Source organism: Scomber scombrus, chromosome 4 (genome assembly GCF_963691925.1).
Source record: "Scomber scombrus chromosome 4, fScoSco1.1, whole genome shotgun sequence".
Classification (NCBI taxonomy): Eukaryota; Metazoa; Chordata; class Actinopteri; order Scombriformes; family Scombridae; genus Scomber; species Scomber scombrus.
The window spans coordinates 10,808,140-10,823,731 of record NC_084973.1 but is presented as its reverse complement, the minus strand read 5'-3'; the positions used below and the strand labels follow the sequence as shown (position 1 = coordinate 10,823,731).

Here is a 15,592-nt window from a genome sequence, read left to right as displayed (position 1 = left end):
ACACAACGCTGCGTCACCTCCAATGCAGCAAATGCACAACGCATGCACATAGGTTTGCATACATGCGCGAACACACACGTGCATGAACACACTTTGGTGTGCAAGAGCTACCTGTTCGGGGTCAACGGCATGTTACAGGACATGGCAAGTCAGTACATACACCATTACACTGCAACCTGTACAAACACAAATCATAGCTAGAGGCGTCAGTTCGACATTCACACATTCTCTCTCACTAACATACACACACAGACACACTCACACACGTGCGCGCTCATCCGCTGATTTGTAAAAACGGTGTGTATGAAATGCAGCAATCGAATCTAGAGCAATAAATCTCAAAGCCATTTCAAACAAACATTTTACAATCATACATTCTTGTAACAAATGCGCTTACATGTCTTTGCAAACACACAAAGTGTTCCAAGACAAACATGCACATGTGCAGGACACAATTACACAACATTGGAATACAGGAACACAGATGTGTGCTTCAATTAATACATACACACACACACCTAAACACACACAAATCATTGTTTCCCAGTTCTGGTCATGGTCCATTGGCCGATGCCTGCCGTTCATCTCTCATGATTCATGGCTAAGTGAGCTGCTGTAGAGCGGTTCTAAACCACTGGGCCGAGGAGAGCCTGTGTGTCATTACGGCACAGCGGGCTGGACATGCTGTTAGAGCCGTTGCACCATAGCTAGCTCTGCGCCTCAGTCTAGCACAACAGGAGGCGAGGAAGCAGGTACTTCTGTATGTGGTAGTACTGTTCATGGTGGTTTTTGTAGAACACTAATATCAACAGCTGAGTGCACTCACAGACTACCCTGCTTTAAGAGGTGTGCACAGCGAGCAAAAGTGTTGCCTTTTATTTAGTCGGACATCGTTACGCTGCCCCCACCCAGAATTTCAGCTAAATTAGCCCCTCTAATCATCCCCAAATCCTCCCTCTTAATCAGCAAAGCAGTGGAGGCTAAAGAAAAGAGACAGGGATGCCAAGTTCCCTCCTCTGCCATCCTCTATTAGTGTGGGCCCCACGAAAGGCTGTGGAGGCACACGTCCATACCCTAATGACTCCTTAATGATCCCCTCCTCTGCAAGAGTGCTGACAAACACTGACAAACCCTTACCCTGACAAGAGGAACACCCACACTTAGCCCTCTTCCTCACCCCTTATTTAGAGGCTCATCTCTCAGCCCTTAGCCTCATTACACTAGCTAGGGTCCAGCAGGATCCATATAGCCCCAACTTAGCAGCAAGATAAACACCCATGATGAAATAGTCTGTGACACTTTCAGAGTGAGGGGCAAAGTTTGAGTGAATTCCTTTCGGCAGATGGAGCGAGAGGGAAAGAGAGCATAGATAAACAAAACCAGGGCTAAAAAATAGAATGGCGGTAGGAGACAGAGAGGAGCTGCAGAGCCTACGGAAAAAAAAAACATTGTTTGTATCTTTTATACTTTTCCCTGATCGTGATTTCCATTTCAACTTGGGGTTGGGGGAGTCGGCAGCGGAGACTCATTTTAACATCACACAAGACATAATTACAGACTGCACCACTGCCAGCCCGCCTCAGTTTCTCCTAAATACTCACACCCCAAATTAGGGGTTACCTCCTTCTAGTTAAACCTACTATTTAAGACGAAAACGTCACAGACAAACAGAGGGGACGGGAAAGGGAGTTTGGAAAGGAAAGACCTAGTTTAACAGCTTTGTTTCACAATGACAGAGAAGGCCTTTGTTAAAGATGGCTAATGGCAGGCCTTGGATAAAGCCAGGTGTGGAAACTGGGACAAAAACAAAGGTTGGAAAAGACACACACAGCTAGAAAGAGTAGGGAGTGTGTTTATGTTCTATCTGCAGTATATATGACAGCTGAAAATCTGCTAAGGATATTTCCAAAAGGCAGTGAGTTAAAGAAAAACACTAACTTCATGCTAGCCTATGACCTCACTGGTTTGGACCGCAGCTCCCAGTCGCGGATGACAGAGCACTCACTCTTTGAGCTTTTTCCCAGCTCAGCTTTCTTTCCCGTTTTGTTTGCTTTTTTTCAGTTCTCTGTCTTTATAGATGAGTCTCCTTGTCAGATTCATGACGATCTATTAGTGTCATAGAGTCCACTGGTCCGCCATAGGCAATGGGCCAGCACTATAGGCCTGCTTGTTATGCTGCTCTGTTGTGGATAGTCACAACGTAGACCCCCCCTCTCACCCTCCTAGTTATTAGCAGATGAAAGGAAATCCTATGCATGTCTCCTTTACTGATATAACATGATCCAGGTACTGTACTGCCTCTTGATTTATGGAGAACACTCATGTGGGATCTCTGTTTTTTGTCTCTCTCTGGTCCTTCATCACACACAAGCCACTGTGCAACATGTAGAATAGACTAGTAGCTGAAGGGCTTTTGTAAACTGGAGCTTTGAGTTTAACAAACACTAGTATTAGTTTTGGTATCAGTATCAGTATTAGCAGACATAAAAACAGTATGTTTTATTGCTACCTTCAAAGAATTAGATGACAGTTCCTTAAACTAGTGTAATATAATAATGACATAATATTCTTATTCACTCATTATAAAAGCCAACAGATGCTGTGCAGATTTACATATAAAACCTTTTGCAAAAAATAAACAATGAATATGTATTTAATTTTATTCAATTAAAATGAGCTGATGCCTAAGACATATAGGAAAAACAAACAAACAAAAAACCCATAATAAAGGTTTTGGGCATTTAAATGTCATATCTGTCTGTTGTTTTCATGTTTTCCAGCAATGAGATAGCTGCACAAATATGAATTTAGGAATGTGTAACACCACACTGAATGCGCACAGACAATGATGGATATCCGTCTTCCACAAGCCGCCAAATCCTGTGTGTTAAGCTGTTAGCTGAGGAGTTTTGTCAGTCGGCTCAGATTCAGTCCTTCTATGTCGAGAGCTGAGATGTTTCTGCATTTCTTTGAGCTCTGTTTACCGTCAAATCTTTGTATAGCTGTTCTGATGCTCACTTTTTTTTCTGACTGCTGAGCTCCTGCAAAACTTCCGAGTCGTGTTACTATGACAACCCACAACCATGAGTTGTCATGTCAGCTGCGAAAACAAGTATATTGACAGTTTTTAATATGGGGACTTTGTTATTTATGGCTTATTTATTTTTGTTTTGTTATATTCAAAAACGGAACATAAGACGTAGTGAATCTAAATGCTGCTGATGTTTTTTAACGTGGTGGTACCCCAGGGTGCCGCAGTACCCACTTTGGGAACCGCTGCCTTAAATATCATTCCAGTTTATTTCAACGTGGTCTTATTTTCTGAATGTTTGGTCACGATTTCTTTCAGTTATGACAACGCTTAACTCAAGCAATTGCTGAGCTCTGGGAACATGGCGACAGGGTTACGACACAGTCCAATGTGGGAAGAAACACGAGCAGTCAGGCAATCAGACAGGTTGTAAACAAGCCAACAGTTGAGTCATATTATATCTTTTTGGTACCTTTATTTGGATGTAAAATGGAAAGTGAGTGCATCTGAAATGACAGCAATACTCCCTCATTGCACAGGGAAATGTTGTGTGTGTGTGTGCGTGCGACTATGGTAAGAACCATAGGTCAAAGTTAAACCAGGAAGTCAGTCTGTCAGCTGTGATGGATGTTTACAACAGACAGTTTGGGTAATATGACCGCTCACCTTCATTTTCTCTTCCAAGTACATTTTTTCTGATGTGGGGATTTGTGTTACTTGTGCTCCTTTCCTCATCCTCCATTTGTCTCTCTTTTCAGTTACATCACAGCGTGCCCAGATGACAGCAATTAACTTGATGAGTTTAATCTTATTATAACCAAGAGGAATGATGGCCAAATCGAGAAAAAAGAGTTGGAATAAATCCAATTTTCCTTTGAAAGGTAGCAAAATGATTCAATGCCAGACAATGAAAAGACTGACTACGATTGGTTATACACACACACAATAAGTGTAATAAGTTCAGAGCTCATTTAAATATGTCTGTTATCATCTTCCAAGCTTTCTACCCACACGATCAAAACCTGAAGAGCAACAGAATCAAAACACACATCCCACATCATATCAAAGCCACATGGTCCGCCAGGTCCTTTTATCACATCAAATATTTCACTACGTATATGATTTCATTAAAGACTCGGCGGGGAGATTCTCAGTAAATGCGATGCACTCTAATTAAAGTCGTTTCAAATCACATATGGCACATATTCCTGTATCACCTGGGATTGGAAACGTTGCTACTTCTTTTATTTAAGTCTCTGTCTTCTCCACACTGCTAGACCCTGCACTGGAAATCCAATCAGAAACAACATCCTGTCCCCGGCCTCTAGGAAGTGACCTCAGCTTCAAAAAGGCCAGATAAAAAGTCCACATCAGAAACAAAAACACTGGGCCAGCCGTAATGAGCTATCCGCCAGGCTCCAGTGTGTTCTGAGGGAGACCAGGTGGTGTGACACACATATGACTCTGATTAGGGGGCCTTCAGAGGAACAAGAGGAGAGGGGGAGCAGTAGGGTTGGTTTTGCAGGGCCAATCGGCGACATTTTGTATATGAAGCAACTATTAGTGGTGTTCAATGACCTCTTCCAAGGCCCCAGGACGCATTAGCACTCATGAATGCTATATTTGCCATTCATATGCAAGCATGAGGCTGCACTTTGGGTATTTTCTCTCTCTGTGAAGCAGCATGTGAGCAGCATCGCCTGAAAATACATTGTTCTAGATTATAGCAACTTGATACTGATATATTGATAGTATACTGCTAAGTTTTTAAACATTCATTTGTGTGTTGGATACAGTGGTGAGTGTATACAGATTTGCGCACATACACAAACAAGTTAAAGCATTGAATCAGACATTTGGCTGGCCAAATACTGCTACAGCCAACTATGAGCAGAGCAGTCAAACTCTCAGAGCAGACACGTTGAGGACGTTGCATGTGTCGTCTGTGTCTCTCACCCATTCCTCTCTCTAACCTCATTACATGACAGAGTTTTTTGGCAGTGGTGTCCGTAGACTCATAATCATACTTCTGCTCTGCACATATCCTCAGACTGTGGGAGGGTAAGCCGTCAAGGGGAACTTTGGCCTCATTTTTTACCCGTTAGTTTCATCCTGGTGCTTTGTGCTGCATTTGACTGGACTGTTTAAATGTCTCCTGATATCAGGGTACACAAACAAGCAGGGCTGCCGGCCTGGTGGGGAGGATAAGGAATGAAGGGGAAACGGAGGCCATTCTTCTCCTCCTGTGACGGGAATTGTGTTGGAACAAGCACCTGTCACCGACCAACAATGACCACAGAGGTCGGGCAGAGAGAGAGAGAGGGAACTAGGAGACAGAATGAAAGGGAGAAGGACGATACAGAACAGTAAAGAAAAGCAGATCAGTCTGTCCAGCTCATTTCTCTCCCTCTCCTTCATGTTCTTCTTTCCCTCCCACTTTCCTTTTCTCTCTCCCCCATATTCCAACAACTTAATCTGTATAAATTACAGTCCAAAACAGGCATATGTTACATAGACCCAGACGTACTTCTACATGAACCAGATAAACATCTGCATAATATCTGCATAAATGGTTTGCATTGATAATAAGGGGATCCAGCTGCTCAGGCTATCCAATTGGCCTTTCCTTCAACTGCCTCACTCTCTCTCCTCCCTCATCACCTTCATTTGTTCTCCACGCCAACTTGACACCCACTTTTTTAAATAGACAAAGAGGAGTTGCATCCAAGTGTCCTTCAGACCCCTCCTTCAGATACCCTCTAAACAGCTAGAACAGAGGAATGCTGGGCACAGCACAATCACACACCTCCAACCTGATAAGAGACTCATGAAAAAAAAAAAGAAAAGAACGTAACCTTGATTCATTGTCCTCTGCAATGACAGTTAGGCAGCGCCATACATTTCAAAACTGCTTTAACTACTTTCAAAACCAGTCTGTGTGTTCTTCTTACCTCTCTGTCCTTAAGTTTCATGGCCAGAACCAGCTGGTTTCGATGGTTGGTCAATGCTTCACGGTAGTTTCCCTTGGAGAAGAATGCCGAGCCTAAATTCCCATGCGCGCGGCATTCCCCTGTTTGGTCACCTAGAGAGAAAACCAGAGAAAAAATTTGGAAGAGGAATAAAAAGAGCCAACAAAGAATATTTACAGTAGAGCCTATGTGGTTACAAAGCAACTGGTGTTTATTTCGCATCATCCCACCGCCACTGTTGAACAGCGATGTGATGAACCACATCTATGTTACTGACATGCCACTGCACCCTTAAAAGGGAAAGTGGCCGTTATAAGTTCTCCACAGTAGAGCGGTTCCCCTGACAGCTGGTAGTGTTGATCTCAATGCTCCAGAGGGTGAGAGGGGAAAGCCTTATTATTTCTGCCTGACAGAGAGGCCCCACAGACAGGGCCAAAGTAAAGCGCAAGTCTCTGTGCTCCACCTGAGAACCACAGCTCCTTATCTCCAGCTGCTCTGCCCAGTCATGTGTCAAACTGTGTGGGGGTGAGAATAGTGGAGCCAGTCTGTGCTACTCTCTGTTTTCATTTTTTTTCTTCCAATACTGTCTCTTTTCAACCATCTCCTCCTATATTAACACCCATACTATCGTCTATAGCCTAGTTACAGCAAGCAGCATTAATTTTTGAATGTGTCAATGTGTTTCAGATTTAACCTACCTTAAAGACTTTTTTTCACTGCAAGGGAAATGTACTGCTATCCCACTGTAATCAAGGTATACAAGAACAAGACAACTAAGAGTCTACAGCAATGCTAATGGCTCGGTCAGGCTGCACTAACATGCTGTATGCTAACATGCTCACAATGACAATGCTAACATGCTGCTGATGTTTAGCATGTTTTGTTTTTTTTCTACCCTGTTTTCCATCTCAGTGTACAGTTTTAGCAGGTTTTAGCACCAAACACAAAGTACGGCCAAGACTAATGGGAATGTCATTCGTTTTGTGAGCATTTGTTCATAAAACAAAGCTTTGGACAAACAAAAAATTCTGACCTGATGATGGTGTGTTCTGAAAAAGTTGGGATCACACCAAAGTTATCAAAATGTTATTCATGTCTGTACCAAATTTTATGGCAATCCATCCAACAGCTGTCGAGACATTTTACTCGAAACCACAAATGTGAACCTAAAATTGACGCTACATAAAAAATCAGGGGATCATAAAAGTCAGTAGGACTGTATGGGCACATGAACATCTGAACAAATTTTCCTGGCAATCCATCAAAAAGATATATTATATACGTTTCAGTCTAGAGAAAAGTGGTGGACAGACGAAAAGATATTCCCATCATTCAAGCTACGTGAGTAGCATGGCTAAATATATGTGCATGTGTATTGATATTTAGTTAGAACTCAAGCAAAATGCCAAACGTTTGAGGTTGAAGATTTGCAACTTTTGTCTGTTTTATATCACTGAAAATCAGACTATTTTTCAACAGTTGACTGGAAAAATTAAGATGTCACCTTAGGCTCTGGGACACAGTGTTCTACATATTTCACTGTCAGACATTTTATAGACTAAATATATAATAAAAAATAATCAACACAATAAATAAAGAAAATGATAATTGGTTGATGGCATATTCTCTTCCATGATCCACAGGCCTCTTACCTAAGGTCTTGGCCACCTCCAAGTCTTGCTGCATGTAGCCGGTGCTCTTCTCGGTGTTGCCCAGGGACCAGTGGGCGCTGCTGAGGGCCGAGAAGACGGAGCCACGGAGCTTGAGGCTGCATGTGCCGATCTTCAAAGCTGCTTCCAACACCACAACAGAGGCTGTGTGGTGGCTGGCTGTCAGCAGCTCCTGGCCAATCACGGACACCACCACAAAGGGACTTTTGTCCAGCTTCATCTTTTGCAGCTGTTGATAGGTGGGCTCTAAAGACTCTGTGCAGGAGGGACATGAGTAAGACAGAGATTAGAAACATACTAGAAAATATTCCAAAATATAACCTTGTGCTGACATGGTGACTGACAACAATATGTGACGTTGATTGCGGCAACTGTACTATGCGTTTACGCACTCTGACAAACATGACTGCTGTCTGAATTCAGATTCCACTTTTCTCCAGTAAAGGTTATGTTTTGTCTGCCTGGATAAGCATAGCCTGTAGCTTGGCTGAGTGACGGCTTTCACTGACAATTTGACAATAACTCAACATATAAGCCATTTTCTGCTCCTTCCACTCTGACTGGGGTAATCTCAGGCAATTTCCAACAGCGCTGCATAAAAATGGCACAAGTTTAGACCATTGTGGGCACTTGTCTTTACAAACCACACAGAGAAATTATACTTCTGCCTGCTTCTCTTCGTGTCAGTCGATATGGTTGTTTGAGAAAACAGAGAGGTCTAAGTGGGGTTTTGAGATGGAGTTTAAAGAGTGATGGGGAAACTAATGCAGCTAATGCACAACAGTAGCAGCAGCAGAGGAATGCAGAGCAAAGGAGACACACAAGGTGACCTTTGAAGAGGCTGAAAATGCACACAATGACATAAATCAATGGTGGGCCGCGCGGGATTCGGGATCCACAGCCTCTCCAGATTACAAAGCCCTCTGGCAGACACCAGCATCGAACAGCAGGATGAGGGGGGGCAAGGGAGGCACGCCCAAGTGTGTCTTTGTGTTTATTGGTGTATTTGCGAATTTAAGTGTATATTTGTATTAATGTATAGCAGTCTGTCTGGGGAATGATAATCGTCATGGCCCTGTACATATTCTGCACATATTTTGAGCCGAGTTGCTACTAATTAGGTCAAAGCACTTTACAGAAGACTGTATGGTGTTACTGGTCATGTATAAACTAGCTCTGTATGGCTGAGTATTTAGTCTGCATTTCATCACCAAGCTTTCATAAAGTGTAACTTTCATTTGTTTAGACAAATACTCAGGCACAAGCACATAGTCACAATATCTGAACACACTCTGAACACACTCAATAGTTCCTGGAAACCCACACAGATGCTGATTCACCTCGGCACACACACACACCACACAATATGAGATGCATCCCCACACAAGCACTCAAAAGCATAACTGATGATGCTCTTTCATGAGCATCGCTTCTGTTGCAGCACTTGGCAGAATGTCGTGCTTACAGAGACAGTGCGTGCATATAATATCCATTCATAGCTTGTAATTGCCTTCAGAGTGACACTGAGAGCTGAGTCATAAATCAAACACTGAGAGAATCCTTTTTTTAAAAGGTGTCATGGCTGCTGCATTCACAAGCAAATAGTTATGACAACATCTGAGAACGTTGTTACACACATACACACACAGACACACACACACACACACACACACAAACAAAATGAAGCTCCAGTGGTTACTGGGCCTTGTATCAAGATATGAAGCAAGAATTACAACCTCTACTTCATTGACATGCACAGATAACGGAGACTTGTCTTGTGTGAGAGGCCTTTTAAATGTTGCTTTTGCAGCCAAGGCCACACCTTACTGTAATGGAAGCATACTTGAGTGTGGAAATGCATATCTCCCATGAACCAAAGAGTCATTCTGTCTTTTCTGTAAAGTAGGTAAAAACATAACATTCCTAGGATGTATTATCAGTTGGAGTGGTAAAAAGTACACTTTTGAACCCACGCATAGTGGTTTTTCAGTAAATTTGGGTTCAATATATTAAGCTCCTATTACCATTAAATGTCATTGTATCATATTACAATTATTATAAAATTCTGTCATCAGCCGGATTCCATGTGTTAATGTGTGTTTATGGTGAGGAACGATAAAAATATTCTGCACAACCTTTAAAAAGTTGGTGATTTTCTCTATTTGTATTGTATTGCTCCAAGCTCATTTCTACTGAAGACATAAATGTTTAAAAAGGGATCACAATTTTTTTTAAAGCAAAATATTTCTTTAAACAGCTTGGCACTGTAGTGTAATGAGACTCGTTTTTTCAGCCATTGATTTGGTGCACTAATGAGTACTTACAGCAGCATGATAGTGATTAAAGTATAGTGTCCATGTTCATTGTAATGAGGGAAAGTGTCACCCACTGCAATGATGTGGCTAACTGATGTGTTTAAAAGTTATTGATCAACAATGTGTCTACAACTGTATCAGACTTTGGTTACACAGATATTTGTTAGTAGGATCAATGTTTTGTTGGTTTTGCTCTTTTAAGGGGCTGGGTATTGTATACCAGTACCAACACCTTGACTTCAATATTGGCTCCTGAACAATACTTTTTCAATACCAAATTTACAAAATCCATTTGAACAAAAACAAAATAACATCAGTACAAATCTTTAGCTTTAAACAATTCAACCCATTAATGTCAGCTAATGAATTTTGGAAGTGGCACCCAGCATGTGCTGGGTTTTAACGTTGGTTAGTTTTAAAGAGAAAGTGTGTTTAGTGTCTCTGTACAGCTAGTTAAGATTAGTATAGTTTTATCATTTTGCTTTATGACAGTTGTTTTGTGTAGTATATTGTCTGTTAATACTAGCTGAGTTAACGGCTCAAAACGTAGCAAGTTGAGGCAGCAACAGCATCTACAGAAGCTTCATCAGTAACAGGATGTAAGACCAAGACCCGTAACCTGAAGACAAGGTGAATTTGTAATACAATATCAAAGATGATGATACTGCCTAACATAGTGAAGCAGTCTCTATGTGACCATAAAGCTGAACATAACAACATATTAGTCCACAGCTAACGTTAGATAACGACGCTGTTGTCAGCAGTTTGCCAGCTGCTGAACCACCGCTGTTTTCATGTCAAACAATAGGTAGTATCGTCATCTTTAATAATTTAATACAACTTTGCCTTGTCTTATTTGCAGGTTACATGTTTTGGTAAATGCTGTCGCTGCCTCTTCCATTGCTTTGGAAGCTACAGCCAGATATTCCAGACAAAATTTGGTACTGAATGACAAGAATTTTTTTGATACTCTGTAGTATTGAAGTAATTCGGTTAGTTCAATACCTAGTCCTGATCCTTTTAGTAATAATCTGATACTTAAGTGAGCTCTATTAAAACATTCTCTATTATATAGATCAAATCTCAAAGCATATTACACAGCAGCCCCTCAGTTGCTCGTAGTGTTCAAGAATCAAAGGATAGTTGCTCAAAGGCACCTCAGCAGGACAGATGCTAATGAACTAAGGGCCTAGATCCTCCAGTTGAAGGACAATCTTTTAAATGGCAAATGATCCAGTCGAGGTCAATAGCTGCCATGGTGTGAAACCATTCCTTCAATGGTTTATCTGGAGGGATTTTGAAAAGCCCTTTTTAGTTAGCATTTGTGGAAAACAATCCAATAATTAATGGCTAATGGATCCTTTGCACTCCCTCTGGCCCCAACCAGCTGAATGAGAGGCAGAACTGGAAGAGGATGAATAGTAGGGATATTACCCATGTGATTACATGCATACAGTGCTGCTTTTGGATTTGAAATTTCTGCCAGGATGATCAAAAGTAGCAAACTTAAGGATATGGATAAAGTAAACAGAGGGGGGTGAGACTGCTCTAGTTTCCACCTGTGTGTGAGCCCGTTGTTGTGGCAGTGCGTGTGATGTGTGGTCTGTCATAGACTTAGGACCACTTCATTGGGGACGGCTTGTCCAACTGGGGACAAAAGCCATGTCCCCAATTGCAAGAAAAAGGCTGATATTTGGGTCAGTGGTTAAGGTTATGGTAAGGGTTAGGGTTAGGTAAGTAGTGGTGATGGTATAGGGTTAGGGTAAGTCTCCAGGAAATTCATAAGTAAGTGTATGTAATTTCCTCTAAAATGACCATAGTCTGATATGTGTGTGTCAAAGAGAGTAGGTTGAATTCTATTTGACACATTAAGAACTGGGGAATTATACATAGGATATTTAATGTGCAGCAGAAACAAAGCAAGCTTTGATGAATTCATTACGCACTGTGTCCTTGAAGACACATGCCTTGCTACTTTTATCTCAGTTTCATGCTGGATTTCCTTGCTCTGTGGCAAAAAAAACCAAACATAAAGGTAGTTTGGGAGGACTGAAAACATCACAGTGTGTCAAGATGTCTATGGTAAGATAAATGACTAAGATAAATCGAACACTGCAATCACAGCTAGATCAAATCAGTTCTTTCTTGGCAATATGGCAGCCACATTGAGTTCATACACAGAGGGGAACAATGTTGTGTTTACAGAAACGTTATAAGAGATTTAAGCATAATAACAAATGGATTACATTTTTTTTGTTTCATTACAATGTTTTTACAAACCACAACAAGGAGGTGGAAACCCATTTCAGTATAATGGCCTAATGTGTGCACACTTCACAAGGAACATTTATGGTTTAAAGTGAAACCACTTGTTCCAGGTGTTGGTGTAAATGTTTTGGAGTAAATGTGGTGAAAGCCTTGGTGTTCTTAACTCAAATTAAATGGGTGGGTGAGGTAATCTGCCAGCTAAACCCTGGGACTGGTCTGCTATGAGGCTAATAATAAACAAGGCTGGCAGGAATGTGCTCCTCCAACTTCAAGGAGAAAGCAACGCTCGCCTACCTTTCACTTATCAGGGGACTTTGGCTGAGTTACACTGATTATCCTCCCTGTTTGCTGGCGTAACATTGATTATCGTCCCCCTGTGCCAGGAGCCCCTCTGAGAGGATCATTGCTCTTAATCCTTTGACCTAGCTACCTCTCCTCAACACACCTTGGATTAGGTCCTCTGCTGGTTGCCTGGCACTGTGGGAAATAGGGTAAACAATTAAGAGCTTAAATGGCTTGGGCTAAATCTTGGTCTTCCCCTACTGAGAGGACCAATTCTGGTCCATGGTGCTTGAGTCTGGGCTTGCACCCAAACCATTTTCTTGTTTTGGTTCCAGTGACAAGCTTATATACTCAATTTCGCTCAGATGGGCTCTCCATTCTTTATTCTCTTTGCAAGATTTTTTTTCTGCATTTGCACACGAATATTCAGAGGAGCAATGTATTCAATCAAAGAAAACCTGATTTCTCACTGAGCAAAGCCATTCAGAGTCGCTGATCTCATTGTACAGTTCAGTAAATTTTGGATTGTTAAACAAGGCCACATTTATTCACAGGCGGTGTTTTCAGAGCAGTTTGGAAAAGAGGTGATGACAAAGCAAGACTGCAGGATGACTCAGTCCATGTTGGCAGCCAGTGCCATACAGATCTAAGGCATATTAAATCCTCTGCGGTGGTCATTTGAAGTAAAATTGCTGCCAGGGTTGTTTTGGGGTTCATTAGGCTGGCCTACGCTGATTACTCATGGACAATAAGGTCACTACATTCGGCTGATACAACAGATAATAATGTATAACAGAAAACACACATTTTAGTACCAATCTTGGTTTGAATACACTGCTTATAAATCCACTCAGCTTTAGGAAAAAGGCTTACTCAGGGGCAGACACAGACAATGGCATTAGTGTTGGATGCTCATTAAGATAACAGGCTATCTGTGTGTGTGATCAGCCTGACTGACAATAAGATATGCTGAAGCTGCAGGCATCAGACCACAGAGTCCGGAGGTAAGCACTTGACACCAACAGTCAGTCACAAAGACAGAGAGAGGGACAGATAGAGAGATGGCTTGCCTAAAGAAGGGGAAAAAACTGACAGGTAAAGTCACCCCAACACGCTTATTGACTGACGGAGTGTGAGGATTATCTCAGAGAGCTTTTAGGCAGCTGTAGGACAGAACATGTGGAGATGGTGAAGCACCCTGACTAGTGATGCAACGATTATAGATTTTGATGGAACGGTTATAACCTGAGAGAAAAATCACAGCTTCATGATTATTATGCATGAATTAATTTCATAATGCTGCGGATGGATAAAATCGCATGAGCATGTTATGTTTTGAAGATGAAAGCATAAGACACACATCTCAACAAGGTTTCCGCAACAGTCAGTCAACCTGAAGCAGTAACAAAGGTGTGAATAAGAAAATGAAAATAAATAATACATGTCAAGCTGAACTTGAAATGGACACTGCAGTAATGACTTCAGTTGAAATCAAATATTTAAATATAGTCATTTTAATTATTATTATTATTATTATTAAAATAAGAATAAGATGAACTTTATTGATTCCCTAGGGGAAAATATTATTAATGTAGGTAATAAAGTGATGGTTTTCATCATCAACTGTCATCCATGCCAAATTTTTAATTCATTTTTCATATATATTTGAATGATTAATCAAATTTTACACCCGTCATGAGAAAAATCTTGTCGACGATTGTTTTTTCTTTTTTCAGTATTCGTAAAAATAAAAGAAAGAAATTGATAGCATCTCTTAAGCAGGTGTTACTATCACTGAAATGCAATTAATTAGCTCCCAGGGGAAAGTGTTGGAAGTCTACAAAATCCCAATGTTAAGTTAGTCTTTTACATATACCATACCAGTGTTTACTCAACACAGATGGGAGGAAGCAACAGGATGTAAGTGGTCGCACTGAAGCTCTTGAGGGAATTACATGCTGTTCTGGCGAGTGTTCATTTATAAATGGCGCAATGCTCCTTTTCTTGGTTTATGTTGCACTGAAAGCCCGACTCTTAACTTCTTAGTTGATTTTAAGTGACACTTTTATATTTACTTACATACCAATTCAGTGTTTCATTAGGCATCTTGCCACTAAAATAATGAGTTTTTCTAACTTAGTTATTACTTACTGTATAACCTTCACTTGAGCATGTATGGGTGGATGGTGATTCAAAGATCTTGTATTAAGTTTGACGTGTTGGATCTTTTAGAAACAACTTTTCTTCATCAAGTTTTATAAACTGGTGATCTGTCTTCTGAGAACAGAAACACTCTGAAGCTGAGCCTTTACAGTTACAAAACTCTGACATTTTAAAGTGCAGGGAAAAGTGAGATCAGTACATCGCTGCATCCCTTAAAACTTTGTGAAGACACAAAGAACTACATAACCAGACACAAAAATTTTTACCTCGTAAAGGTGACTTCATGGCAGCTTCTACCATGCCCACCAGTAGCTGTAGACTTTTGGGGTCTTGGGCCAGCCCGGAGGCGAAGGCGGCCAGTGCGTCGGCATGGCGACCAAGGTACTGAAGGGCAACACCCTGTCGGAAGTATGCCTGTAGAGGGGGAGAGGTAAAAGACAGAGTCATCAGTCCTCCAGTCTAGTGCCATGGCATGGAGCTCTCTACAAACACATTACCAGACACACTCATTTCACGCCATTTGCATTTTTTCCACATGAGCAGTTTTCAGAACATGGCACCTCTCTCTTTTGTATTCCCATAATAGAGTGATCACTGGGTTTTTTGTACTTGTTAATTGGATTATAAGTTTTACATAAATGCACATGTTACAGTCTGGCTGCCTGCCTTCTCAGGAGCAACTATTGTTTTTATTTTCAATATTTTTTTCTTCTGTTTGCTGTGGGAGTAAACTGCACACAAGTAGAGCACTGGGATTTATTTGGCTGTGTTGGAGAAAAAAGTAAAGACAGAGAAAAAGGAGAATGAGAAAAAGGATTAGGGAGCTAGTGGAGTCAGTTTGTAGCTCAATAAAAAAAACACACCCATCAATATGTAAGATTGTGCATTCCCTTT

At 41.3% G+C, this 15,592-nt stretch overlaps 1 protein-coding gene across 1 annotated transcript in view; it reads right to left on the bottom strand.

Annotated features, from left to right (window-relative positions):
• Positions 1–15,592, bottom strand: part of LOC133978894 (tetratricopeptide repeat protein 28-like) — a 118,624-nt gene that overhangs the window by 55,090 nt on the left and 47,942 nt on the right. The window contains exons 2-4 of the mRNA XM_062417244.1: positions 14,965–15,112; positions 7,653–7,925; positions 5,983–6,113 (exon numbers count right to left, since the gene is read on the bottom strand). Coding sequence (XP_062273228.1) covers positions 5,983–6,113; positions 7,653–7,925; positions 14,965–15,112 — 552 coding nt within the window. The remainder of the gene's footprint in view (positions 1–5,982; positions 6,114–7,652; positions 7,926–14,964; positions 15,113–15,592) is intronic.